The 27,667-nt window shown below is 41.6% G+C and overlaps 1 protein-coding gene across 1 annotated transcript in view; it reads right to left on the bottom strand.

Annotated features, from left to right (window-relative positions):
• Positions 1 to 27,667, bottom strand: part of DNAH11 (dynein axonemal heavy chain 11) — a 357,268-nt gene that overhangs the window by 147,273 nt on the left and 182,328 nt on the right. The window contains exons 49-55 of the mRNA XM_068973106.1: positions 25,078 to 25,317; positions 23,368 to 23,529; positions 22,919 to 23,112; positions 18,537 to 18,699; positions 17,306 to 17,429; positions 16,740 to 16,882; positions 6,809 to 6,970 (exon numbers count right to left, since the gene is read on the bottom strand). Coding sequence (XP_068829207.1) covers positions 6,809 to 6,970; positions 16,740 to 16,882; positions 17,306 to 17,429; positions 18,537 to 18,699; positions 22,919 to 23,112; positions 23,368 to 23,529; positions 25,078 to 25,317 — 1,188 coding nt within the window. The remainder of the gene's footprint in view (positions 1 to 6,808; positions 6,971 to 16,739; positions 16,883 to 17,305; positions 17,430 to 18,536; positions 18,700 to 22,918; positions 23,113 to 23,367; positions 23,530 to 25,077; positions 25,318 to 27,667) is intronic.

Raw genomic sequence — 27,667 nt, 5'->3', positions numbered from 1 at the left:
AGGCTTTCTCACCTCTCCTTGGTACTCTTGGAACTCTGCATTCATATCGGTGTTTCTTTCCTTTCCTCCTTTGCCTTTTGGGTCTCTTTTTTCTCAGCTATTTGTAAGGCCTCCTCAGACAACCATTTTGCCTTTTCCATTTCTTTTTCTTGGGGATGGACTTGATCACTGCCTCCTGTACAATGGTATGAACCTGTGTCCACAGTTCTTCAGGCACTCTGTCAGATCTAATCCTTTGAATCTATTTGTCACTTACACTGTACAATCGTTAAGGGATTTGCTTTAGTTCATACCTGAATGGCCTAGTGGTTTTCCCTATTTTCTTCAATTTAAGTCTGAATTTGGCAATAAGGAGTTCATGATCTGAGCCACAGTCAGCTCCTGGTCTTGTTTTCGCTGATTGTATAGAACTTTTCCATCTTCATGTAGAAAGAATATAATCAATCTGATCTCGCTATTGACCATCTGGTGACGTTTAAGTGTAGAGTCTTCTCTTGTGTTGTTGGAAGAGAGTGTTTGCTATGTCCAGTGTGTTCTCTTGGCAAAACTCTGTTAGCCTTTGCCCTGCTTCATTTTGTACTCCAAGACTAAACTTGCCTGTTACTTCAGGTATCTCTTGACTTCTTACTTATGCATTCCAGTCCCCTATGATGAAAAGGACGTCTGTTTTTTTTTTTTTTTTTGGTGTTAGTTCTAGATCTTGTAGATCTTCATAGATCTGTTCAACTTCAGCTTCTTTGGCATTAGTTGTTGGGCATAGAGTTGAATTACCATAATGTCGAATGGTTTGCCTTGGAAATAAACCAAGATCATTCCGTCATTTTTGAGATTGCACCCAAGTACTGCATTTCAGACTCTCTTGTTGACTGTGAGGGCTATTCCATTTCTTCGAAGGGATTCTTGCCCACAGTAGTAGATATAATGGTCATCTGAATTAAATCCACCCATTCCAGTCCACTTTAGTTCACTGATTCCTAAAATGTCAATGTTCACTGTTGCCATCTCCTGTTTGACCCCGTCCAGTGTACCTTGATTCATGGACCTAACATGCGAGGTGCCTATGCAATAGTGTTCTTTACAGCATCGGACTTCACTTTCACCACCAGATACATCCATACAACAATGGGCACTGTTTCCACTTTGGCTTAGCCTTTTCATTCCTTCTGGAGTTATTTCTCCACTGATCTCCAGTAGCATATTGGGCACCTTCCAACCTGGGGTTGGAAGTGTCCTTTTTGCTTTTTCATACTGTTCATGGGGTTCTCAAGGCAAGAATACTGAAGAGGTTTGCCATCCCCTTCTCTAGTGGACCAGGTTTTGTCAGAACTCTCCACCGTGGCCCGTCCGTCTGGGTTGTCCCTACGCGGCATGGCTCACAGTTTCATTGAGTTGGACAAGGCTGTGGTCCACGTGACCAGTTTGGTTAGTGTCCTGTGGTTGTGGTTTTCATTCTGTCTCCCCTCTGATGGAGAGTAGAAGAAATTTGTGGAAGCTTCCTGATGGGAGAGACTGGCTATAGGGAGAACTGGGTCTTGCTCTGGTGGGCAAGGCAATGTACAGTAAATCTTTAATCATATTTTCTGCTGATGGGTGGGGCTGTGTTCCCTCCCTGTAGTTTGGCCTAAGGTCAAACCATGGTAGGGTAATGGTGACCTCTTCCAAAAGACTCATGCCACCATGCTGTGCCTCCCAGGACTGCTGCAGCCAGAGCTCCTGTCCCTGAAGCAGGTCAGTGCTGAGTCTTGCCTCCATAGGAGACATTTAAAGACAGGTCTGGCTCAGTCTCTTGTGGAGATCACTGCTCCTTTCCTTGGGTCTTGGTGTGCACAAGGTTTTATTTCTGCACTTCAAGCATCTCTGGTGGGTATGAGATTTGATTTTAAAACGATTATGCCCCTCACCCCTCCTGTCGTCTTGTTGGGGCTTCTCCTTTGCCCTTGGACATGGGGTATCTTTTTTGGTGGGATCCAGCATTCTCCTGTTGATGGTTGTTCAGCAGCTAGTTGTGATTTCAGTGTTTTCACAGAAGATGAGTGCACGTCTTTCCACTCAGCCATCTTGACTCACTCAACATGCCAATAAATTTGGAAAACTCAGCAGTGGCCGCAGAACTGGAAAAGGTCAGTTTTCATTTCAACCCCAAAGAAGGCAATACCAAAGAATGTTCAAACGACCGTACAATTACACTCATTTCACATCCTAGCAAGTTCATGCTCAAAATCTTCCAAGCTCTGCTTCAACAGTATGTGAACCAAGAACTTCCAGATGTACGAGCTGGATTTAGAAAATGTAGAGGAACCAGAGATCAAATTGCCAACATCTGTTGGATCAAGAAAATGTAAGAGAATTCTAGAGAAACATCTACTTCTGCTTCACTGACTACGCTAACATCTTTGACTATGTGGATCACAATAAACTGTGGAAAATTCTTCAAGAAATGGGAATACCAGACCACCTGACCTGCCTCCTGAGAAATCTGTTGCAGGTCAGGAAGCAACAGTCAGAACTGGACATGGAACAACAGTCTGGTTCCAAATCAGGAAAGGAGTATGTCAAGGCTGTATATTGTCACTCTGCTTATTTAACTTATTTGCAGAGTATATGAGAAACACTGGGCTGGATAAAGCACAAGCTGGAATCAAGATTGCTGAGAGAAATATCAATAACCTGAGATATGCAGATGACACCACCCTTTTGGCAGAAAGCAAAGAGGAACTAAAAAGCCTCTTGATGGAAGTGAAAGAGGAGAGTGAAAAAGCTGGCTTAAAACTCTGTATTCAAAAAGCTAAGATCATGGCATCTGGTCACATCACTTCATGGCAAATAGATGGGGAAACAATGGAAACAGTGAGAGACTTTATTTTCCTGGGCTCCAAAATCACTGTGGATAGTGACTGCAACCATTAAATTAAAAGACCCTTTCTCCTTGGAAGAAAAGCTATGACAAACCTAGACATCATATTAAAAAGCAGAGACATTACTCCACCCACAGAGGTCTACCTAGTCAAAGCTATGATTCTTCCAGTCATCATGTATGGGTGTGAGAGTAGGACTATTAAGAAAGCTGATCACTGAAGAATTGATGCTTTTGAACTGTGGTGTTGGAGAAGACTCTTGAGAGTCCCTTGGACTGCAAGGAGATCAAACTAGTCCATCCTAAAGGAAATCAACTCTGAATATTCATTGGAAGGACTGATGCTGAAGCTCCAATACTTTGGCCACCTGATGCAAAGAGCCGACTTGTTGGAAAAGACCCTGATGCTGGGAAAGACTGAAGGCAGGAGAAGGGGGAAACAGGTTGGATGGCATCACCAACTCAATGGACGTGAGTCTGAGCAAGCTCCGGGAAACAGTGATGGACAGTTAAGCCTGGCGTGCTGCAGTCCATCGCAAAGAGTCGGACACAACTGAGCCACTGAACAACAACAAGAACGTAGTATTTTCCTCCGTGAGTGGATGTTTTCCCATGATCCGTTTGGGAGATGGCAGGAAAATATGCCATTCTGATGTTGGCAAGTCTTCAACAAGTTCTACATGGAAGAGATGACAGAATGTGGAATAAAGTCATTTTCTTGACAATGCTGATGATACTCAGCTTGTGTAACTATTTTGCAGTATCTCAGCAAAAGGACAGAGCATTTTCACTTGCCAGTTGGAGGACATGCCTGAAAAGGATGATCTCCATCTTGCTGAGATCCTCTTTTCTACTCCTTTCAGAGCAAACTTCACTCCTCAGAGAGCTCATCTTCTCATTTCCATTCAATAACCTCTTTTCATCAAGCCTTGCTTTCAAGTATGTCAATTATTCATTTTGACTTGAAAAACCAAAAGCATCACTTATCTTTTAACACCTGTTTCTCTTGCCCTTTCCCCTGAATATTCCGAACTGGGACCCATAGACTTCTCAATAATCCCTGCTCCCCCAATTATCATTTTCAAACTGATTCCCAGGCACAGCCAGAGGGTCTCCCCTCCCTCCATACACCGTGTCTCCCCGTCCGCACTTCCAAGGGTCCTGTGAGGCGTGTGTATTGACACAAAGTCATCAGGTAAATAGCTGGTGATACTCAAGTGTCAGCTATTTGGTCATTCTGTCAGCTGTCACTTTAGTTCAATGCCAGGTAACAGAAAAGTAGCACAAACATTTACTTAGAAGCAATCAGCCCACACCCCTGGGTTCTGAGTGTGTACTGACTGAAAATTATATGTCAGTGCACACAAAACCACTTGCCTTTAATGACTCCTTTCTCTGTGGCTAAAGGAGGGGAGGGTCACCTTGTGTAAGTACCTTACACTCCGCAAATGAGGTCAATAATTAAGAAGTGCCTAAATTATGCTGATAACTCTCAGTCTTAATGATCAAAATTAAAACTAAGAAATTGATCAAATTAGTATTCATTTAAAAAATGTAAAAGCTGTTTTTGACCTCTACTGAAAAGGCCCCACACATTTTTAGAACATGGACACGTTGCACTCTGAATTATAATTACTGCTCCTGAGCAACAAATTAGGAAGGTGGGAAAGTTAAATAGGCACGCAGCACTGGAATGAAATCGTCTGGCTAATTTGTTTCCAGGCATAATTCAGCGCCACAGAAATGGGAAAGTGCTTTTAAAATTCTTATTTGGCACTCAGCATCCTATAGGAGGCATCGTGATACCACCAAACAGAGCTCAGCACCTGCCAGGAGCCCTCTGGACTTAAAGTGATGCAAGTCCCACCACATCCAGCAGATGTCAATGGTCACTGGCGTATTCAAGCTCCTTCAGGAAGAGCTGTCTCCCTCACGGGCAGGAGAAAACCTGCATCAGAGCAGCAAAGCCAAGAGGCTTAACGCACTGCCCAGACACTCAGTTAAACCTCGTTTCCTCCTATTTGGGAAATGAGCATTAAGAAGCCAAGCACACTGGTCCTTAACTCTTCCTTACCAAGCCAGCCTGATCAAACGAACTGGATAAAACAAATTTTTGCCTACTATAGGATACATGTTGGCTCTCTCCCTCTAATAATTTAGTGTTCTGAACCCTCTTGTAATTATCAGAAGACAAAATAGTGACCTATGTAATTCCAGGAATGCGGTGGACCTAGCATTAGCTGAAGACATTTGTGTTAGTAGCTGTGACCATTATTTGTGATCATATTTAATTATGGTCTTCTGGATTTTAAAGTATAAAAGATTTCTGGTAGATTTAAGGCAAGTGTTAGTCTCCATTAGGCGGGGTTCCTTTGATTCTTCAGGAAGACACGTCATGGGGAGAATAGCATTTCAGATAGAAGTCAGTCGGTCCAGGGATGGCACACTGCTACTCTGTTCATGAGAACAAATTGACATATATTTCCCTCAATGTAAGAGGGGCTTTGCGGTGCTTCCTGACCAGTGGAAAACAGTGACTATCACTTAAAACAACAGAACCACACAGTAATATTACTCTCTCTTTACCCACCCCCCAAATCCTGTTGCTGTTGTTTTAAAGGTCTGGGTAAGCTCGTTCAATGTTAGGAGTGAGAACAGAGACAGGCAAGAGAAAGAAATTTCTGGCTATGGAAAAAAACAGTGAAAATAGAAGAGCTCAGGTTTCTCTTTTATTTATAGAGCTGTTTTAAGTGTGTGTGTGAAGACAAGAAATTGAGGGAAGGTATTTGGATATCTTAAACTCTGTCAGATATGTCTTTAATATGTTGCTTGACAGTTCTTCTCTGGCAATCTGCCACTGAATCATTAATAAACTTTAGGAAAAAATAAACCATAGAAGATAAAGTTTTATATATTATGCATATAAATATAAATATGCAGTGAAGGTGGCTGTATTACAAACAATTCATTAAACTGGTAAAAATGCCCAGATTTCTAACCATCTGGGCACCAGAAGATGTACTATGAACAAAATGTGAAAGGAGGGCTTTGGAAGAGCAGCACTTATACCTTGGGGAGTAAGGGAGGCCACAGCAGGCTGCCTGCTCACTGTTTCAACCGGTAGCAGACTTCACTCCTTACATATCCCCAATCTTGCTTGTGGCTCTGAGAAGGCCTTTTCCTGTCTGACTTATTCTAGGCACCCTCTCTCCTCAACCTTCCATGGAAATGGAAGACAAAACTCCCTAGGAAATGTTCACAATTACCATCCTTCCAAACTACCTCATCAGAAAGATGCTCGCTTCACACACAGCTTAATTTCTAGGAGGTCTAATATTCCCTCATAACCCCATTTCTTTTTCTCTTTGAATCTGAGTGAAGTTTTGTTTCATGTGACCATTTGAAAATACAATAGGAGGTGGAAATTTCATGATGAGCAAATGATATACATGATCTATAAAACATAAACCCATAAAACAAAGAAGCAGATACATTATATGACTTAATGATTACTAAATCCACAGGGGCTGATTTTCACCTAGCAATACCACAAATGAGAAAAATCACAAAATCGGCTTACTTTGTTAAGATCAAGCATTGCATAGCTATGGGTGGCTACTTTTTTGTTTAGGTTTCTAGTTGTGGATTTAAAGGATTTATATCCAGTAAGCCCCGTTACGATTCAAGTAAGTGATGATCCTGGACTTTTGGTGAGTCCGTGGATGAGTAAAAACTTGATCACGTGCTGTGTGTATGTGTGTACACATCTCAACTGGATACAAAAGATCAGTCACTATATTCCATAGAATGTAACCTCACAAGGATGATACTATCATCTTAAACAAACAAGGACAACTTTCTGCTAGAATTTTGGAAATTATTTACTGAGGATTTGGGTCAGAGTATGCGAGTACATGAGCGTTTTGAGAGAGATTGGAGGCTGACACAGCATACCTCAGTTCCCTTGGTTTCCTCAATGAACCTCCTGCTGACTGTGACCAGAGCCTCCTGGGGCCAAGCATGGAACCAGTCAACAGCCGTGCAGTTAACCAGGGCTGGGAACTTCCGAGCTCTACTTCTCAGCGTGTGACCAACCGGAGAGAAACACAAAATGATCTGTGGAGACACGGGGGCAGGGCAGAACCAGGAGGGTGATGAGTGAGCAAAGAATTACACTGAGACCCTGGACAATGAAAGAAAGGAGCGCAGCCAACCGTGACATTAAAGCAGCCTAAAGCACCACAGAGTGGAAAGCAACATTAACCTCCCTGCTAATCAAAGTACACAGGACCCCATCAGACACACAGAAATACTGCTGTGTGCTTTCCTTAAAACCAGTCCCTCTCCTTCTGAACATTTTTGATGATCATGATGTATAGTGAGAAATTCATTCTTTTCTATTACACAAGTCACATTACGATAGTAAAAAATTAAAAATTAAAATCAAATCTCTGATAATACCAAGACTTTCATCTTCTGGCTCCTATTATGTCATTCATCAGACTCCTTAAAACTGTGTATAAGATGCTTTTAAGAAAACAATATTTTATCATATTGCATACTTTGTTCCCATTTAAAATACAATACATTCACTTGCGTTCATACTTAACATTTTTAAAAGAGTAAAAAGGTCGGTTTATACATGATCCCAATGAGAAATCTGTAAGTTTGCAGAGTTCTATTTAAGTATTCAATGACTTAAGGGTTCATTTAAATCAGGAGGTTTCCATCCTCTCTCTAGTGACTCAGGGCTGCTGCTATCAAGAGTACCTGAGTTTTGGCTGAGACTTGTCACCGAAGCTCAGTGGGGCAAGCAGGTTGTCAGGAGTCGGGCGGGTCTGAAAATCCCGCCTGGGATCGTCAGATGTGGCGTTCTGTGTGTATACTAGCACAAAGGAGGTGTTATGAGGCACCCTTTTGTGCTCTGCCTTCTCTCCCAGGTCACCGTGGACTTGAGGGCACTGGGGGCACTGGTGCCAACTGGGATAACATCTGAGGACGAGTCTTGGTTTTCTTTTTTCTGGGCACAGCTTGCCCTTGATGACATACACAAAGCTCTGCATTCTCTTAATGAAATCTCTCACACTTTGAGATGAGGCATCTGACAAAACCATTTTTCATGAAATATGATTTTTCCTGCATTGCATTTTAGAATTCATGTCATAAAAACCATAATAATATGTGAAACCTTGTATTCCCATTTAACAGGTGCTTTTACTCTGTTAATTTTATATACTATGACTCTTCAACAACTTGAGATGAATCCTAAGATCTTCAGTGATTGCCAAGAATGCATAAGCTGGCTGATCATTTTTTTTTATATTCAAGAGTCTAATTACAAATCTAATAAGTGCTCTAAAATTGCATGTCCTCAGTAACAAGCCTCAGTTACAATGCAGAATTTTCACTTAAAATTGAGATTTTAGATTTCTCCTCTCAGCCTTGTCTCCCCAAATATGAATATTTTTCTTTAATGTCCTCCAAGTTGGTTTTTCACACCCAACTTACCTCTCATTCATGACAATTTTGGAAACTTCATTTATATTTAACAAAGGCAGAGGAGGGGGAAGCTCATTTGAGTTACTAAATACCATCATTTCGACACTTGCTATATTTCTACGTTTATTACTGGCATACTATCAGGTCTTAAAAGTGTGTTAGAAAACAAAGCATCTGAATCCTGTCTGGTTAGCCTCAGGAAAAAATACTTTGAGTAAACATCACTAGGTATGCCTTATTTATTGGAAGATAGCATAGAATGCTGATTTTTAAAAAAACTATTTCCTTTTCTACAATTTTACAGTTGAAGACATTTTTCCCCCCTGTTATTTATTGTGGCTTAAATAAGGAGGCTTACAGTACCATATAAATTTCACTTGGAGGGCAGGTGATAGGAGACTGGTGGTAGTTTTCACAGTTAAGAGTCGGTGAGAAATGCAAATTCTTGGATCTAACTCAGGCCTCTGGGTGGGGCTCGGCAAACTGTTTGCAACAAGCTATCCAGGTGACTCTGACACCCACAGCTGTAACCTAATGATCTGAAATTTTCTTTGGGAATACCTAAATGAAGCATTTACATTTCTAATGCTTTTGCAGTTGGTGAAACACTCATAGAATCTAAATTTCTATCTACATACAGAGTGAAATAGAAAATTTAGAGAATTTTAAATAAATCAAATAATCCTTAATAACCTAAATCTTATCCCATTAAAATAGACCCTGGGAACAAAATCAGAGAAATATGCTTGTTCACAAGTACTTCCTAAAAAGGGAAAGGATTCCGTCCTACCAGCCTGGAGTAGTACAAGGACTGCCCAGATTCTCATATCAGTAATTTCCACCTTTGCTAGAAATCTAGCACAGATTCTCTCCCCACCCAGCCCTCGTGGCAGTGGGCTTATGCCAGGTTTTTTCAAGAGCCCAAGTGAATGTCTGGAAACTGTTGATTGCTTTGTTCTTTTCAAAAATAGTCTCCACAACTTTAGATATTCTCAAGTAAACTTGAGCTGTTGCCTCAAGGAACACTGTTGTGGTGGGCGGGAAATCACCCTATAATGATCCTATTATATTTCTCTCATTCATGAAAGATGAACATAGTAAAGGACTGATAAGAAATAAGGCAAATAAATGATTAGAGAAAAGGTGTAATATCTATAATTTACCCTTTCAGTTCTGTTGACATATAATTGACAAATAAAACTGTAAGATGTTTAATATGTATAATGTGCCAATTCACAAACAGACATTGTGAAAGGATTCCCCCCGCTGAGTCAGTTACACATCCTTCACCCCATATGTTTACTTTTTTTAGTGAGAATATGTAAGCTCTACTTAGCAAATTTCAATTATACAATACAGGATTGTCAACTACGTGTGCATGTTAGTTGCTCAATCGTGTCTGACTCTTTGTGACTCCAAGGACTGTAGCCCACCAGGCCCCTGTGTCCATGGAATTTTCCAGGCAAGAATACTGGAGTGGGTTGCCATTTCCTTCTCCAGTTATCAACTATAGTCAGCATGTTAATAACTAGGTCCTCAGACCATCTTTATCTTGTAATTGAAAGTTTATAGCCTTCTACCAATCTGTCTCCCTATTTCTCTCACCCCTTACCAACCACTTTTCTACTCTTTCTCTAAGTTCTACTGTTTTTCATTGCACATATTATTGTTACCATGAAGCGTTTGTCTTTCTCTGTCTGGCTTATTTCACTTAAATACCGCCCCCAGGGTTCAACCCTGCTGTCACAGAGTTTTCTGCTTTTTAAAGGCAGAATAATGTCCATTGTGTCTGTGTATCCATATGTGACTGTGCAGATAGCTGTGTGTTTATAGCTTGCATTTTCTTGATTTGTTCATCCCTGTACGGATGCTTGAGTTGTTTCCATACATTGGCTACTGTGGATAAATGCTGCTATGAGTATGAGAGGGTTTTTGATCAAATGCTTTTTCTCCATCTACTGAGATGATCATATGATATTTAGCCTTTATTTTGTTAATGTGGTGTATCATAATGATTGACTTGCGGATGTTCAACCATCCTTGCATTCTGCAATAAATCTCACTTGATCATTCTGTAGGATATACTTCTAATGTACTGTTCAATTCAGCTTGCTAACATTTTGTTGAAAATTTTTGCATCTATGTATCAAAGATATTGTCCTGTAATTTTCTTTTCTTGTGGTGTCCTTATCTGGCTATGGTATCAGGGTAACACCGGCCTTATAAAATGAGGGTTTCCACTCCTTCTATTTTTGGAAGAGACTGAGAGGACTGATATTAATTTTTCTTGAGATATTTGGTAGAAGTCACCAGTGAAGCCATCTGGTCCTGTAAAATATACCTTGGAAATACTTCAGTCTACTATAACAGGCATGCTAATACTCATCTTATACCTTAGGAGCCATTATCTGGTTATCCCCTGAAGTACACCAGTAGAGACTACACAGGCTAGGGATGCTCAACAAGCATTTCACATACTCGAATGGAAGCCTGCATTATTAAGTTGGCTACCTGAGCTCTTAGCTAACTTCTCTTATCACCATAAAAGTGGTTGGTTGGTTGGTTAGCATCATGAATACTGAATATGATTGTTCGATGATGAAATGATATTGTTCATGATATCTTAGAAATATAGAAACAGCTGTACTTGCACCTCCACTGTTCAACAAACAAAATAGGAAAATACATCTGGAAGTATCCCAGTAATTTTCCCCTTGACACCTTAGACTTAGGGTTTGACCAGTTCTGTGGTAAATAGCTTATAGAAAGGAGAAAGTTTTTGTACTTCTATGCAATACCAATGAGCATTTTAGCTTAATCCTACCATGAAATATTTCTATACCTGCCTCAAAGGAAAGTTCCCAGAGGACTAGTCAGGTTCCTAAAAGGACAGAGTCGGGATTACAAGCTTATAGGGCAGATTTTAAGACTTCAAAACTTGTTTTAAGTTATGTGCTACAAACCCTATATAAACCAGAGTTCAGTCTGAGGCTTCTTTGCAGCACACCTTAAACTGGGAGATTTGGGGGGGATCAGACCCCATCCCCTAAACCGGTGTCATCTACTTCCAAGTACTGAGGGTTCCTGAAATATATCCCCAGATAGTTCCTCACAACTGCAAATGACCAAATTGGCTTAAGTTAGTTCCCAGCAATGGACTGGAAAGAAAAGTCAGCTAAGAAAGTTAAAAATGCCTCAGACAGCTGTGCTCTTTTCTAAAAGCAAATTCTCACAAGTAAAAAGCAAACCCTGAAATCACCGTCTATATATTTTCTACAGCTCTAACATCTGGATGTCAGGAACTTGCTTTTGGTATCCATACCATAGAATTTTCTATTCCCTTCTTTCCCCTCTACACAGGTGTTATGACTCAGTTGTAATATCCCCCTTTCCATTGTGCTCTGTAATACATTTCAATTTCTTTTAGATTAGATCCCATGCAAGTACATATTCATTTGTACACCACTAAAGGCCTCAGTCCATTTCCTCTTGTGACAGAAATCCGAATTGCTACCATCACTGTATTTTTTTCCAGTTGATATGTTTATTCTCATATAGAGGTAATCCTCCCACATAGTCACTTCAGAAGCTTCTAGCCATAACTTGTGTTTGCATTTATCCTCAAAGTCTTAGTATTTTTCAAGAATGATGAGATCTCAATCTGACGGAGAGAATCCTCATAGGAATGGAAGTTCAGCCTAGAAATGATTCCTCAGTTCAACTGTTTTAATATCTCTATCATCTTTATATATTTTTCTGTACCATCCCCTCACCTAATAACCTTCTAACTTCAGTTATTTTTATGAGGTTCAACAGCGTCTACAGCATGCACACCTTCTACAGGTATTTATATTTATTTTCTTTCTAGGTAACACACAAGGAAATCGTTTCCATGACCTTTCCCTTGTGAATATTGGTCAGTACAGATTTTTACAAGGGGCAAAAAAATTTTCACTGAAGAGTTTTAATTATTTTGTTTTTTTCTTAACTGAAAACCTCTTCAATTCATAAAGTTGTATGTGGAAGCCCAATACAGCAAAGAGCAAATGCATTCTTGAAGAGTTAAGACAGCAGGAATTATATTCCCCACGGTATTTCCTTCCCTCTTACTCCTGTATAGATGAGGAGAAGAATCCCTTGTCTCTAGGGCTGGCACTGCACACTCTAACCTCAGGCCGGTCTGCAGCCCCATAACCTCATATAATGGTAGTTATTAAAAACAGAACATCAGATGCAGATGCCTGAACATCTACTAAGTGGGTCCATATCTTCAGGCTATATATCAGCCAACTAACAGGAACGATCAGAGAGGCAGTAAGCTGGCTGACTATAAAATTAAAAATCAACAGCTCTCCTATGCAGAAACAATACACCATTAGGAAGCTTTTTGAAGGAAATAGGCCTTCTACAAAAGCAATAAATGACAATTTATCATGAAGATTAAATTCTAAAATACATTTAAAAAGTTGTTGGCATGATTTCAGCCAAAATTTAAATGGAATGTGCTTAGAATTTGACGAAATTATTCTGTTGTTTATCAAAACATAAAAATATCTAAGGGCAACAAAGAAAAGCTAGATAAGTGCAATGAGACACTAGATTAAAAAAAAAGTATAATGAGGGTTTCATAACTTGCACAGCACAAAGCTAGAATCAGCAGTAGTATCAAGAAAGGGAATAGAGGATTTGGAAACAGACCCAGTTAATATACTATCCGGCACATAATAAAAGTGGTACTTTAGTAAGATAAGAACATATTTTTTTGGGGAAAAAAAATTAACCTGAAACCTCTCAGCTCACGCTGTGTCACACACAACAATGCATGTATTCCAGCTGTGGCACAGTTTTAACCATAGAAAACCATGAAACATGTAGACCCCAGAATGGCTGCTGCTGCTGCTATTCTAAACCAGTGTCCCATTTTATCCATAAAGCCCTCGTGACAAGATCAAATATGCACCTCCACATACTCCCTCATAGGTGGAGCTGACGAGGGACACACTTGGGATCAGTAAGACGTCAGCTTAGGGATTTGGGGGAGCTTTGGATTCCTGATTCAGAGAACCCCAAGCCTCCTGTGCCTCTCCTTCTCCTGCCGGAAATACAGACCACACACCTGTCATGTGGCCGTGAGGCGGGAGGCATCAGGATGCATGCTGGCGGGAAAGAAGGGCAGGAAAGCGTGGGTGTGTAGGGGGCTTACTGAGCTAGCCTGGACTCTGATGTGGGAGGGAGGCTTTCCAGAACTGTTCTTGGATGTTCTCTTCATTTGTAAGCCCAAATGAGTTCTTACTGCTTCTAGTGAAGAGTTTTAAAATCTGACAGAAAAAAATACTTTCCTAAATATGTAAGAAACCCCAAATCCACAAAGGCAAACACTGATCAGTCTAGTGTAAAAACTTTAAAAAACTTTTCAGTTAGAAACAAATCAACAGAGATGTACCACATATATAGGGCTTCCCTGATAGTTCAGTTGGTAAGGAATCCATGTACAATGCAGGAAACCCTGGTTTGATTCCTGGGTCGGGAAGATCTGTGGAGAAGGGATAGGCTACCCAATCCAGTATTCTTGGGCTTTCCTTGTGGCTCAGGTGGTAAAGAATCCACCTGCAATGTGGGAGACCTGGGTTTGATCCCTGGGTTGGGAAGATCCCCTGAAGAAGGGAAAGGCTACCCACTCCAGTATTCTGGCCTGGAGAATTCCATGGACTGTATAGTCTATGGGGTCGCTAAGAGTCGGACGCGAATGAGTGGCTTTCACTTGCACTCACACACACATATGTCTTTTAAATATATATATTTAGAAGACAAATAACAGAACAGGAAAAATATCTGACACCCATATATAAACCTAATCGATAAATACACAGAACTCATAAACAAAACCATGCGCAATTCAATGGAAAAGTGGGTCCTTTATGACCCAGCCTCAGAGGTTACTCAGCATCCTTGTGCTGCTCTGTACCCTACCCTGTTAGCTGAAGCAGGGATAAGCTCACCCAAAGCCAACCAGAGGGGCCCTAGATTCCACCTGAGAATGAGAAGAACATCAACGAATTTGCAGGCATGACTTAAAAACTACCACGAGGTGTAACTATTGAACTTAGCAATTTCCCTTCTAAGAATTTATCCTACAAAAGCAAGCAAAGTTATGTATACAAGAAGTCTGTGAAGGATGCTCATTTTAGTGTTATTGATAACAATCGGTGTCAAATTTCAGCATGCTTCAGAATCACCTGGAGGGTTTGTGGAAACAGATTTCTGGGTCCCACCCAGAGTTTCCAATTCAAGAGTTCTGGGGTGGGGCTGGAGAATTTGCACTTTTGGAAAGTTCCTAGGTGATGGTGATTCTGCTGCTCTGAACAACAGACTTAGATTGCTGCTGACCTTCCCGACTCAGGGACTGAACCTGTGTCTCTTATGGGCAGGCGGGTTCTTCACCACTAGTGCCACCTGGGAAGTCCGATTAATTATGTTACTATCTCAAATCCCATTGTTGCACTTGTTTTCCCATTTCACCCAACTATACCACAATGGAACAGGGAGAAATCTCCAGCCTTGTTACAATCTGGCCAACATATGCTTAGTCACACTTCTGATGGGCAGAAAACCCTCTGGGCATCCAAACCTTAAATTCTAATATCTAACCTCAAACCAGAAATGCTCAGTAAGACCAATGCAGAATTTGAAACAGGAGGGTAGAGAAGAATCATAGCTACTCTATACCTGAACCTCCACAGTGTCAGTCCCTCAGTCATGTCTGACTCTTTGCAACCCCATGGACTATATGCAGCCAACCAGGCTCCTCTGTTCATGGGATTTCCCTGGTAAGAATACTGGAGTGAACTGTCATTCCCTTCTCCTGGGACCTTCCTGACCCAGGGACTGAACTGGGGTCTCCTGCGTTGCAGGTGGATTCTTTATTACCTGAGCCACCAGGGAAGCCTTCCAGGCAGAGGCATGTTCACAGCTAATCCCCCTTCTTCCTGTGTACTCCAGGCTTTACAGGAGTGGCAAAGAAGTTCCAATACTAGGAGTAGCAAGGAATACGAGAAGGAGGGGCAAAGAAATAGCTTTTCTTGGTTGGTTACTGAATACTATTTAGGAAGGCTGAATTTTCCATACTAGTGTTTTCATTTGGCTTTCTGCCATGAGTGTGGCGAGGTTTCTTGTTCTAATACTTCATCCTTCCCGCTGCTGCTACTTGGTTACATTATATCCCTGTGCCTACACTAGGGCATGGAGTTGTCTCTGTGGAGGAGCTCAGGATTGAACCTCAGATCATCTGAGTGACAAGCCTCAGCTACTTGCCCTGAAGTACTAACATAGTATCACTTCCTCATCTGAAACTCTTCCTCTGCTCCTGTAACGATTTACAAAACACTTGCGGTTTAGTCACCAAGTCATGTCCGACTCCTGTGATGCCATGGAACGTAACCTGCCCGGCTCCTCCATCCATGGGATTCTCCAGGCAAGGATACTGGAGTGGGTTGCCATTTCCTTCTCCAGGGGATCTTCTGGACTTAGGAATCGAACCCAGGTCTCCTGCATTGCTAGTGGATTCTTTACCAACTGAGCTATGAGGGAAGCCCCACCCTTTCCTCACCCCACTTAACTTTCCCAGCCTGATCCACCTGTTTCTTCCAACAAGAACTCTAAGTCCCAGTCATTTAGAGCAGTAGTTCCCAACCCTTCTGCCATCGCAGACTGGTTTTGTGGAAGACAGTTTTTCAATGGACCAGGGAGTAGAGGATGGTTTCAGGATGATTCAAGTGCATTACACTCACTGTGTGTTTTTTCCCCATTAATAATACATCAGTTCACCTCAGATCATCAGGCATTAGATCCTGGAGGCTGGGACCCCTGATTTAGTCCTATTTGTGGTTTCTCCAAATATGTACCAGGCAGTCCACTCTTAACTCTTCTAAATGCTATTTCCTCTCCCTGAAAGCTCTTCCCCAACCTACCGCATCCCCAGAAATTCCAACCCATACCTAACACACAGCACATCACTTTCTCCAGGAGACCTCTTCCCTTAGAAAGGATGCTGAACGCCTCTGGAATCAGCATGGCTACACTTATTTGTGATCTCTCATTTCCTGTAACAGCATAAGCTCTTCAAGGACAGACACCATGTCCTGCTCACTCGGGTGCTCAATCTGCTTAGAACAAGGCCTTGTAGGGAATCAGCATCGCAGGAAACTTGAAAAAGGTGTCCTCCAGACACTCGAGAAAATATGCAAATGGCCTTTTACACTGAATGACTGGATGTCCTTACAAAATGTATGAGTGGAATTCAAACTTGTCATATGAATTCCCAGACAGAACCATATCCGAGTTGAAACAGCACGTTTAACTAAATGCAAAGAAAGCAAGTGTTTCTTACTTTGAGTTGTCGTCGCACTCGGGCCAAAAAGAATTTCCAACAGTTTTCTACGGAGTCCACCATGCCCAGACCACGAACTTCATTACGAATTCCAGAAATTATCTTGTCTACATCTTCATCACTGAACAGATCAGGAATTTCCCCTGCCCCCAAAGGAATGAGTAGAATTATTAGAAGACTGCTATAATTCACATTTTTTAGATATGACTTAAAATGCTTTCTAATACAAAGTTCAGCTTTAATGATAGAATTTGAAACCAGAAATGCAATTTTTTTTTTGTATTTATAAGACACGACACAGTGATGACAAGCTATGACAAACCCACCCACTAAACTTGCACAGGCAGGAATAACATTTACTTCACTGAAAGCCCCTGCAAGGCCTTTCACATCGTAAGCAGACTAAGAAAGCGATACACTTCAAATTAGTTAGGTTTGTACGTTTCTCCCCAAAGAATGCCCCGACAAACATCTCAAAGACAAATTATCTCTATTTAAAGTTCACTGAAACCACAGATCATTTGTCTTTGGGGAAGATCTTTCACGGAATGTGTTGGTTTAATCACCTGATGCCAGCAAGTCATTAATCAGCACGAGAAAGCTCTCATCTAGAACCTGGGCATCTGTCAGCAGGAACGCGGTGGGCATGTTCTTGGCTCCGGTTCTGATGTACAGATTGGCAAGATCTACCTGTAAGAAGCAGAGGCCATCACTCACACTGTGTTAACATGCTGGCGTGCTGTTGGCGAGGGGTGGGCAGAACTGAGACGCTACAGTGGGATGGCTGGGTGCCGTTCTTTCCCCGTTTATACGTTCTTTCCTCTCGGTAACTCTCTCCTTACGGCGGCAAACATTGTGACATCAGCTCCATTTCCGGCACATAATGCCGAGTGTCACGTTTACAGCTTCAAGGAGCCCAAGATGCAAACAGGCTCCCGACAAACAACTCCCTTCTATTCAAGCAAAAGTGAATTCAGTAATGATTTTGTTAAGCAACGCAGTGAAAAGAAGTTTTTGGCTCATTTTAACAACTATCTACTTCATTGTTTGGTGACTTAAGAGTTTACTAGTTTTATTTAGTAATATTGAAAGCAAGTGCTTAGTTGTTTGCTTTAAAATAGCACTTGCCACAAACTCTAAGTACTATTTTGTAAGTACTATTGTGATTCAAAAGCAAAATTTTAAAAAACATGTCAGTGTTTCTTGACTGTACTCCCATCATATTTTCACAGTCTGATACAAAGTGGAAAAAAATCTCTATGCACTTAAGATAAAAGAAAAAGGATCTTTCCCCCCCTCCATCGTATTGGTGTATGAATACTGCTGATTATCAGGTATGGTCAGCACAAAAGAAAAACATGTTTGTGTAGGCAAGTATTTAATAAAATGTTTTCTGAGCAAGTCTGATAGGCTTATAGGCTTTTACACATATAAATCCTGGTAGCAGTTTACTATTATTAATTCGACAATGAAGGAGAAAGTTAAAGTGTTAATCCTTCAGTCATGTTTGACTCTTTGCGACCCGATGGACTGTAGCCATCAGGCTCCTTTGTCCACGGGGATTCTCCAGGCAAGAATACTGGAGTGGGTTGCCATTTCCTCCTCCAGTGGATCTTCCTGACTCAGGGATCAAGCCGAGGTCTCCTGCCCTGCCTTTACTATCTGAGCCACCAGGGAAGTCCATGAAGGAGAAACAGCCAACAAAATCCTCTGAAGAGCTTACCCGCCTCCATGCTTGACTGGAGCACCTTTATCTTGGGGCAGAAGGAGCACGGGGCCGCCCGTCACCAGACTTACCTGAAGTTCCTGGATCCCAAAGCCTTGGGTCAGAGTAATCTGGAAGACCTCGAGGCTGCAAACATAAGCTGCCAGGCGGGACAGGCTCTGCTTGCCACTGCCGCCCACTCCAATCAAGAGCGCATAACCCTGAGGGGACTGCAGGATGCGGCTGATGCGACATCTGGGGAGAGAAAGTACCCCCAACAGACGACATCCAACGAGCCTCAGGGCTATGTGGTTTCATTTTTCAGATATTTAGATACTAAACTCTGATTTTTATTTCAGACATTCAGTCCTTGTTCTTCTGTTTCCCAAACAAAAAGATGCTGCCTGCATCTGCCCCCTTATCACTTGCTAACAAACCATCCTGGCCAATGACATCCAGACTCCCACTGCTGTGTTCCTCTCCCCCAAAAGAAGGCAGAAAATGAATACAAGGACTTGCATCAAAGCATCACATTTTCCTGATTAGCAAGAAAGATCCTAATGGCACATCAGTATCCATGTATAAGGATACCAAAGGGAAAATGTATTTGTGCCAGAAACTTTGCTATAGAGTTATTTTGGGAAGAACAGATTTGTTTACACCAACAAACACCTCACATGCGATTTACTTCATGCATTTTAAACACTTGCCTTTTTTACATGATTCTTATGTCCCTTGCATGAAAGCTTTCCTCATGCCTTGAACGGTCTAAAACATTCTTGGAAAGTGTTAGAATCCAAGAGGTACATCTCCAGCAAAGTCAACTAAACCCTTTTTCTGTATTATTAAAGAGGTTCTGAATGCATATCCTATTGATATTATTGCTACATCTTACAGCTAGGAATAAGTTGGCTTTAACATGATCAACATAAGCATGTGTTCAGTTGCTTCAGTCATGTCCAACTCTTTGCAACCCCATGGACTACAGCCTACCAGGCTTCTCTGTCCATGGGATTCTCGAATACTGGAGTGGGTTGCCATGCCCTCCTCAAGGGGATCTTCCAAACTCAGGGATGGGACCTGCATCTCCTGCATTGCAGGTGGGCTCCTTACTGCTGAGCCACCAGGGAAGCCCCCAATATAAGCATATGGAAGCCCAAATGCAAAAAAATTAAAAAAAAAAAAGACTGCTGTATTTGCTCTCAGTTGCTTTCTTGAGATGAATTTAAGCCCTGAACAACCCAAACAATCTTTAACACATTTTCTTTTAAAGAGTACTTTTTGAAAGAATTAAGTTGGGCTCGCTTATAGTAGGACCAGCACGCACGATCATTTCCTAAAAACCTTCAATAACTGAAAAGACAGGTTATTTTTCCAAGCTCAGCCACCTCATTAAATTTTACTTCACATGACCACATGACAAAACCACCTTGGCAAAGCTGTTAGATTTCTCTAACACTAGTGAAGCCCCAACTTACAAGGCAGGGTTTTCATTTCATTTTAACGTGTGCTTTGAGGTCTGCATCGACAGTCTGTAAGTGGCAAAGTCTCTTTCTACAGTGTTCAAGGGCACACTGAAATCATCTCTGATGTGCAGTAAATCAGCTTCTAGCTCATAATCCCTAATCAAAGCAGCAGCTTTTCCTTTTAGGTCACTGAGAACTCTGTGCTGAAGGATTACAGGGGACAACTCCTCAGCGCCAACAAGACATCTCTTCCACACGAGTCACGACAGACGGCCAGCGTACATTAACCCAACCAGAAATAGCATGACTAATAACTCACTTATCACCGTGCTCAGAGAGTCTAACAGAAGTGCCCTCTGTCTGCTCATCAGAGGACTGTCACTGCAAAGGGATCCATAAAACAATCAATACGTAGGAAGCTTATAATAAAGGATGATAGGGAAGCCTCCCAAGTTTTTCTTAGGCACTTGGGCTCAACATTTTAAGGAGTGACTCTTTTAAAAATCAAATTCTCCACATTTCTTGGGCCTGTTTGAATTGCTTTCCTCACATCCTTCCTTCTCTCTTGACTTATTTCATTACTTTAATCTTTGCCCAAATATCACTTGTTAGAAAAGCCAGGTTTATTAACTGAGTGGCATTCCCCCAGATGCATATACTGAAGCCCTAACCACCAGTACCTGAAAATACAGACTTCTTAGGAAATAGAGTGATTGAAGAAATTGGTTATAATAAGGTCATACGGGAGTAGGGTGTATCCAATATGACCGGCATCCTTATAAAAAGGAGAAATTTGGATACAGACACACACAAAGGGAGAAAGTCACATAATGGCTGATCTCAGGCTGTCAGAAGACAAGGAACTTCCAGGAGCAAGGAAAGAATTCTGGAGCAGACTCTCCCCAGCACCTTCTGAGGGAGCATGGCCCTTCTGACCTCTCGATTTCAGACTTCTTCTTGCCTTCAGAACTGTGGGGCAATGAGTATCTGTTTTTCTAAACTTCCCAGTTGGCAGTGTTTTGTCCGAGCAGCTCCAGCACGTCAGCACAGCCAGTGAGAAATGACAGTTACCGGGAAGCAGGACAGGAAGGGAAGATGCCGTCGACTTCCCACACAGCAGCAGCAATGGCCAGCTGTTTAGACTACTCAACCAACCCTGTCATTCCCATGCTAAACTCTGACCTGGAACTTCTCACTGCACTTAGAAAGAAATAATCCCCCCTTTCCTCTGGTTACAAGAAAACACCCTGTATACATGAGGCCTGTGTCCACCTTCGCACCTTGCCATATGCCCTTCTCCATGCTGCAGCCACAATGACCCTCTTTTTGCTTTTGGACATTCAGCCTAAGGGCCACATGAAATCTGCTCACACCTAAAGCATTCCTCCTCCAGATCTTTCCATGCTGAGCTCCTGCGTATCATTTCAGTCTTACCTTAAATGTCACCTCCTCACAGAGATATCCAGTCCCTCTTTGGGAATTCACATGTTTATTGCTCAGGATCAACAGATTTTATTCCTCAGCAGGACGTATCACTTTCTGCCATGTTCCTCACTTGCTTATTTGTTCATATCCTTATAAGCATCCCATGGGATCACTAAAACATGAGCTTGATTAGAGAAGCAACTGGATTATCTTGCTGGCTGCGGTCTCCCCAGTACTTGGGCAATGTCTGACAGCAGATGTCACAGACGGTTGCACAACCTGTGCACCGCAAAGGCACCCAAGCTAGGCGGCGAGAGCCTATTCAGGCACGCTACTTCAGGAAAGGGGCCTTCTAGTTTCCTGCCCAGAAAACATGCCCTTCCCTTTTTCCTTCCTTAACTTGCACATAAGTACTGAATAGGCTGGCAATGTTTCTGTTTGATACTCAGCAGGCACTCAATGAACATTCTTAACCAAGGAGAATCAGCTTGAGTCCATCCTGTCTCTGCCACTTACAAATTTTTAAGATTTTGAATAAGTCACTTACCTTCCTCTTTCTTCATATCCTTCCCTAAGGCTATGGTAACCTACTCCACTATTCTTGCCTGGAGAATCCCATGGACAGAGGAGCCTGGCGAGCGGCAGTCCATGGGGTCACAAAGAGTCAGACACAACTGAGCCTCAGACACACTCTGAATAGGCTGGCAATGTTCCTGTTGGGCACTCACTTGGCACTCAATAAATATTCTTAACCAAGGAAAATCAGCATGAGTCTGTCCTGTCTCTGCCACTTTTGAACTTTAACTTTCAACAAGTCGCTTACCTTCCTCTTTCTTCATACTCTTCCCTAACAGAGGTACCAGTGAAAGAACATGAAATTATGGTTCTCATGACACTTCAAAAAATAGTATACCTATGTAAGACATTATTGTGACATAATTCATATAGACACTTAATAGTCTTTTAACGGATCCATGACACCTAAACCTATTATCATTTATATAAAAATTATCTACTATTATACAAAGAATTGTGTTTGACATTCTTGTAATTTGTTGAATGCAAGCTTAGTGACCTTCTCTGAATCAGGCCCATACATTTATAGTTACAGAGGCTAAGGGGATTGGAATGACTTTTTGCAAAACATAATTTTCTTACCTAACTCAGGTTATCCATTTTCTCTAGCACAGAATTCAATTTCCTTCCTACACATGTACATTCTTGAGGTCTTCTACAAATTGCCTTTTGCTTATGATATGGTTAAGTGGCTGCACTTACAGGTATGTGACATATTTATGTCATAGAAGAGGGCTATGTCTTTTTTTTATTTTGTGTTCTCAATCAAGTTTTTCTTTTCATTTTTTGAGGTAACATTGGGTTTCAATATTATATAAATTTTATGGAGAAACTTAGTTTTATACTGTATGGCAAACAAGAACTGATAGTTCAAAAAAATCCCAGAAGACAGACAGACAAAAGAAAACAACTGATAGTTCAGAGTGTTCAGTAAGGTCTACTGAATAACAACTGTGGACACCCAGCCATTTTTACTTTGTGCAAAGCATCACAGCCCATCAACTCACATATGTTGCATGGCGTCTTCAAATAAAACGAGGTGCATGGCGGCATTGAGCTCATTGTAGTCATCCAGTGCTTCCGTCAGAAATGTCTTCAGCACCTCCCAGTCCTTCACTGGCGTGTAGCACGGGTCTTGGCCGCCATTAGCAAAATGGCAATAGATGAGGGGCTGCTGAAGCAGCACATGGCTATCTACACCCTGCAGGAGGCGGAAGTGAAAAATACGGTCATGTCAATCTCCAGCAATGGGTCATCTGGAGGCAGAGTGACCGGTCCAGGGAAAAGCTTGTAAATCAACCCATGGGTGGATGTCATCTTCCCCTGTACAGATCTGGAATCACAGCTGTATCAGCAAGGTAATCATATATAAAATTCATTCACATCCTTATCCCATTTCTGCCCAAAAGCCAATAGTGCCAGAGCACATAGTGACCTTTGGAATTCATTTGCTTACTTCAAAGTATTTATTAGCAGTTTCCAGCAGTTTTTTATGAAACAAATCACAGTCCTTTGTGTCTATCAGTTTGTCTCCATAAACACGAGAAGATTCATGAAACCACAAGCGTATTAAATCATTTGGACACTTTAAACACTCAGGAGAGGTGAATAAAATTCCCTAAAAGGCAAGAAGAGAAAAAATTAAAACTTCAAAAGGTGATGACATTCCAAGATAATACTTTCTTTTAACATATTCTTTAACTGCATGCTGAATTTAGCAATTTACTGAGTTACAAGAAGGGTTATAAATAGTATTACATATCAGTAGTTGTAGTCTCTGATAAGCAACATTTAAACAATTAACTATACAGTAAGAAGGATTAAAGAATGGGTCTCCTGCATTGCAGGCAGACACTTTACCAACTGAGCCACCAGGGAAGTCTATTAAAGAATTAACTACCATTATGCACATTTCCAGGAATGAGCTAAGGCTGTATTTCAAGAGTCAGCCCAGGAACTAAATATCTGATCTTAGAACTTGTACCTACTGTCTTCAGGAAAATCAGTTTCTAAAACTAGCTAACATGAAAGTCCTAGGACAGTAATTTTACAGATGAAATATATAAGATCCAGAGTCAACTGTCTGAATGCACACTTTGTGGGTAGTCAAAACATTTTGATTCTCAGTTTGCCGCAACACTATTCTTCAATATTTTGGATTTATATAGACCCAGTTCTCATGGGGAGAGTCACCGTGTTCTGGGCTCTAGGGACAACACCAAGGGAGTCATACAGAATTAGCTGTAAAAGGCTAAACAACTGTTGGGTGGTGTTGGGTGTAGCCAAGACTCTATATAAATGGTGAGCAGAGAGGTCTCTCACTTCTTGGCCTCCCTTCCCTCCTATGATCAAAAATCTGCTTTTAAAGACAGTTTAATTGAGCACAGTCTTTCAGGCAAGTGCAAGAAAGATCAAGATGAAAAGGAATGGTCCACATTCGGAAAAAACTTTTGCCTAATGTGGTTACAGTTTTGAGGCAACTGTGGAGTGATTTAGAAAGCAGGGTTATAAAAGTATAAGAAATAAAAATCAACAAATACAGAGAAGTCTCATGAAGTTTTCATATTCCACCAGTTTACTACTTCTGTCACAAATGAACTTTGAGCCATAAGTAATTCTTCAATTACTTTTACTCTACTGATAGGCCATGTAAGTTGGATATTTTCAAACTTTCAAGGTTTTGAATTCTCTCTTTGGAACTTTCTTTTCAAATCATATACATTCACACTGTCCTTTTACTGGAGAAGTGAGTTAAGTGTCAATGCCAAACCAAAACAGGAATTTAAGAAATTATATTTTCTCTTGATGTATGTTTAAAAATCGTATTACCTACATGGGCTTACCTACCTATTAAAAAAATGAAAATTATCCCTTTTACTTGCACAAAATGAGACACTCAAATATTTATGTGGAATCAATGAAATAGGGAGCCAAGATTTCCACCTTAGCTTCTATTGCTAAGTCTCTACCAACGTAAGAGGAATTGCTACTTTCATTGATAAAATGGGATTAATAAACCTGCCATACTTCATAAAGCTTATTACAGAAAGAATACATCCTCAAGTATGCAGCATAGTTTTAGACTAAGTTCTATGAATGAACCCAACTGATAATATTTTAGTCAGTGCCCCACTCAAGACACATAAACACAGAGTCATTGAGGTACCTGGAAGACGTTTGACAAGTCTCTCATATTAAAGAGGTAGTGGAATTTAATGGCCGTGGGTAAAAATGTACGTGCCATCATCTGATGGAATGCGATTGTTGCCTGTATCAAAGTGGGGCCACTCCTGAGAACTGAGGGACCAAATGCTTGCTGCTGGAAATGGAAACTCAGGATTTGGCTGTAGATGGTATTCAGTGCATCCAGCGATGGAAAGTTGAATGCAAACACTGTGAAATGTCTCTGAAAACAAAAAACAAACACGAGAGTTGCATAAAATAGAAAACGTAATGGCACTAGTAGACTGGGGCTTCTCTGGTGGCTCAGACGGTAAAGAATCCACCTGCAGGAGACCCAGGCTCAATCCCTGGGCTGGGAAGATCCCCTGGAGAGGGGCATGGCAATCCACTCTAGTATTCTTGCCTGGGAAATCCAATGGACAGAGGACCCTGGCGGGTCACCGTCCACGGGGTCACAAAGAGTCAGACATGACTGAGCAACTAACACGTTCACCTTTACTTTCCAGTAGATTACCAAAACAGGGAGGGGCACTTTATTTTTCATCTCTTCCTGTATCCATACCCACTGTGATGTAACTTAGCAGTACCTTCCAATCTGACTCTCAGAGTACCCATATGACTCGATAAAGGCAACAGAAGGAGACGGAAGTAACAGGGTGCCGGCCACTGTCAAAGGCTTGTGTTTCCACTAGCCCTCTTAAAGCTCTATCTTTGCAATGAATTCTACATGCCTACCCAAGGATGAGAGACACATGACACAGAGCCATGTTGTCCCAATTATAATCACTCCAGCCAAAGCCACCCTCAGTAGCTGACAATTAACCGCCCAACATGTGAACAAGCTCAGGTTAGGTCAGCAGAGTCACCCAGCTGAGTCTCCACTGACTACACAAAAGCAAGCAAACAACATTGAGTGTTGTATGGACAGTGGTAGTGGTGGCGATTATTATTTTAAAACTTCCATGTGCTCAGAAAACCTGCACATAAGTATTTACTGTAGCTTTATTCCTAATTGCCAAAATCTGGACACAACCATTGCTGTCGTTCATTCACCCAGTCGTGTCTGACTCTTTGTGACCCCATGACCCGGAGCACACTAAACTTCCCTGTCCTTCACCATATCCCAGGGCTTGCTCAAACTCATGTCCAGCTGGTGATGCCATCCAACCGTCTCATCCTCTGTCGTCCCCTTCTCCTCCTGCCCTCAATCTTTCCCAGCATCAGGGTCTTTCCCAATAAGTCAACTCTTCGCATCAGGGTCTTTCCCAATAAGTCAACTCTTCGCATCAGGTGGCCAAAGTACTGGAGCTTCAACTTCAGCATCAGACCTTCCAATGAGTATTTAGGACTGATCTCCTTTAGGATTGACTGGTTTGATCTCCTTGCAGTCTAGGGGACTCTCAAGAGTCTTCTCCAACACCGCAGCTAAAAAGCATCAATTCTTCAGTGCTCAGCCTTTTATATGGTCCAACTCTGACGTCCAGACATGACTACTGGAAAAACTACAGCTTTGACTAGACGGATCTTTGTCGAAAAAGTAAAGTAAAAGTCAAGTCTCTGCTTTTTAACATTCTGCCAAGGTTTGACATAGCTTTTCTTCCAAGAGGCAAGCATTTTTTAATTTTATGGCTGCAGTCACTGCCTGCAGTAATTTTGGAGCTCTTTATTTTGAAGAAAATAAAATCTGTCACTGTTTCCACTGTTTCCCCATATATTTGTCATGAAGTGATGGGACCGAATGCCATGATCTTAGTTTTTTGAATGTTGAGCTTTAAGCCAACTTTTTCACTCTCCTCTTTCACTTTCATCAAGAGGTTCTTTAGTTCCTCTTCACTTTCTGCAATAAGTGTGGTGTCATATGCATATCTGAGGTTATTGATATTTCTCCCGGCAATCTTGACTCCAGCTTGTGCTTCATCCAGCCCAGTATTTCACATGATGTCCTCTGCATATAAGTTAAATAAGCAGGGTGACAAGATATAGCCTCGATGTACTCCTTTCCCAATTTGGAATCAGTCTGTAGTTCCATGTCCAGTTCTAACTGTTGCTTCCTGACCTGCATACAGGTTTCTCAAGAGGAAGGTCAGGTGGTCTGCTTTTCCCATCTCTTGAAGAATTTTCCATAATTTGTTGTGATCCACAGAGTCAAAGGCTTTAGAGTAGTCAATGAAGCAGAAGTAGATGTTTTTCTGGAACTCTCTTGCTTTTTATGTGATCCAGTGCTGCTGTTGCTGGCAAGTCACTTCAGTCGTGTCCAACTCTGTGCGACCCCATAGACGGCAGCCCACCAGGCTCCCCTGTCCCTGGGATTCTTCAGGCAAGAACACTGGAGTGGGTTGCCATTTCCTTCTCCATGCATGAAAGTGAAAAGTGAAAGTGAAGTTGCTCAGTCGTGTCCGACCCTTAGCGATAGTTGTTGGCAATTTGATCTCTGGTTCCTCTACCTTTTCTAAATCCAGCTTGTACATCTGGAAGCTCTTGGTTCACATACTGTTGAAACCTAGCTTGGAGGATTTTGAGAACTACTTTGCTAGCATGTGAAATGAGTGCAATTGTGTGGTAGTTTGAACATT

Source organism: Capricornis sumatraensis, chromosome 5 (genome assembly GCF_032405125.1).
Source record: "Capricornis sumatraensis isolate serow.1 chromosome 5, serow.2, whole genome shotgun sequence".
Classification (NCBI taxonomy): Eukaryota; Metazoa; Chordata; class Mammalia; order Artiodactyla; family Bovidae; genus Capricornis; species Capricornis sumatraensis.
This window is presented reverse-complemented; position numbering and strand designations above follow the sequence as displayed.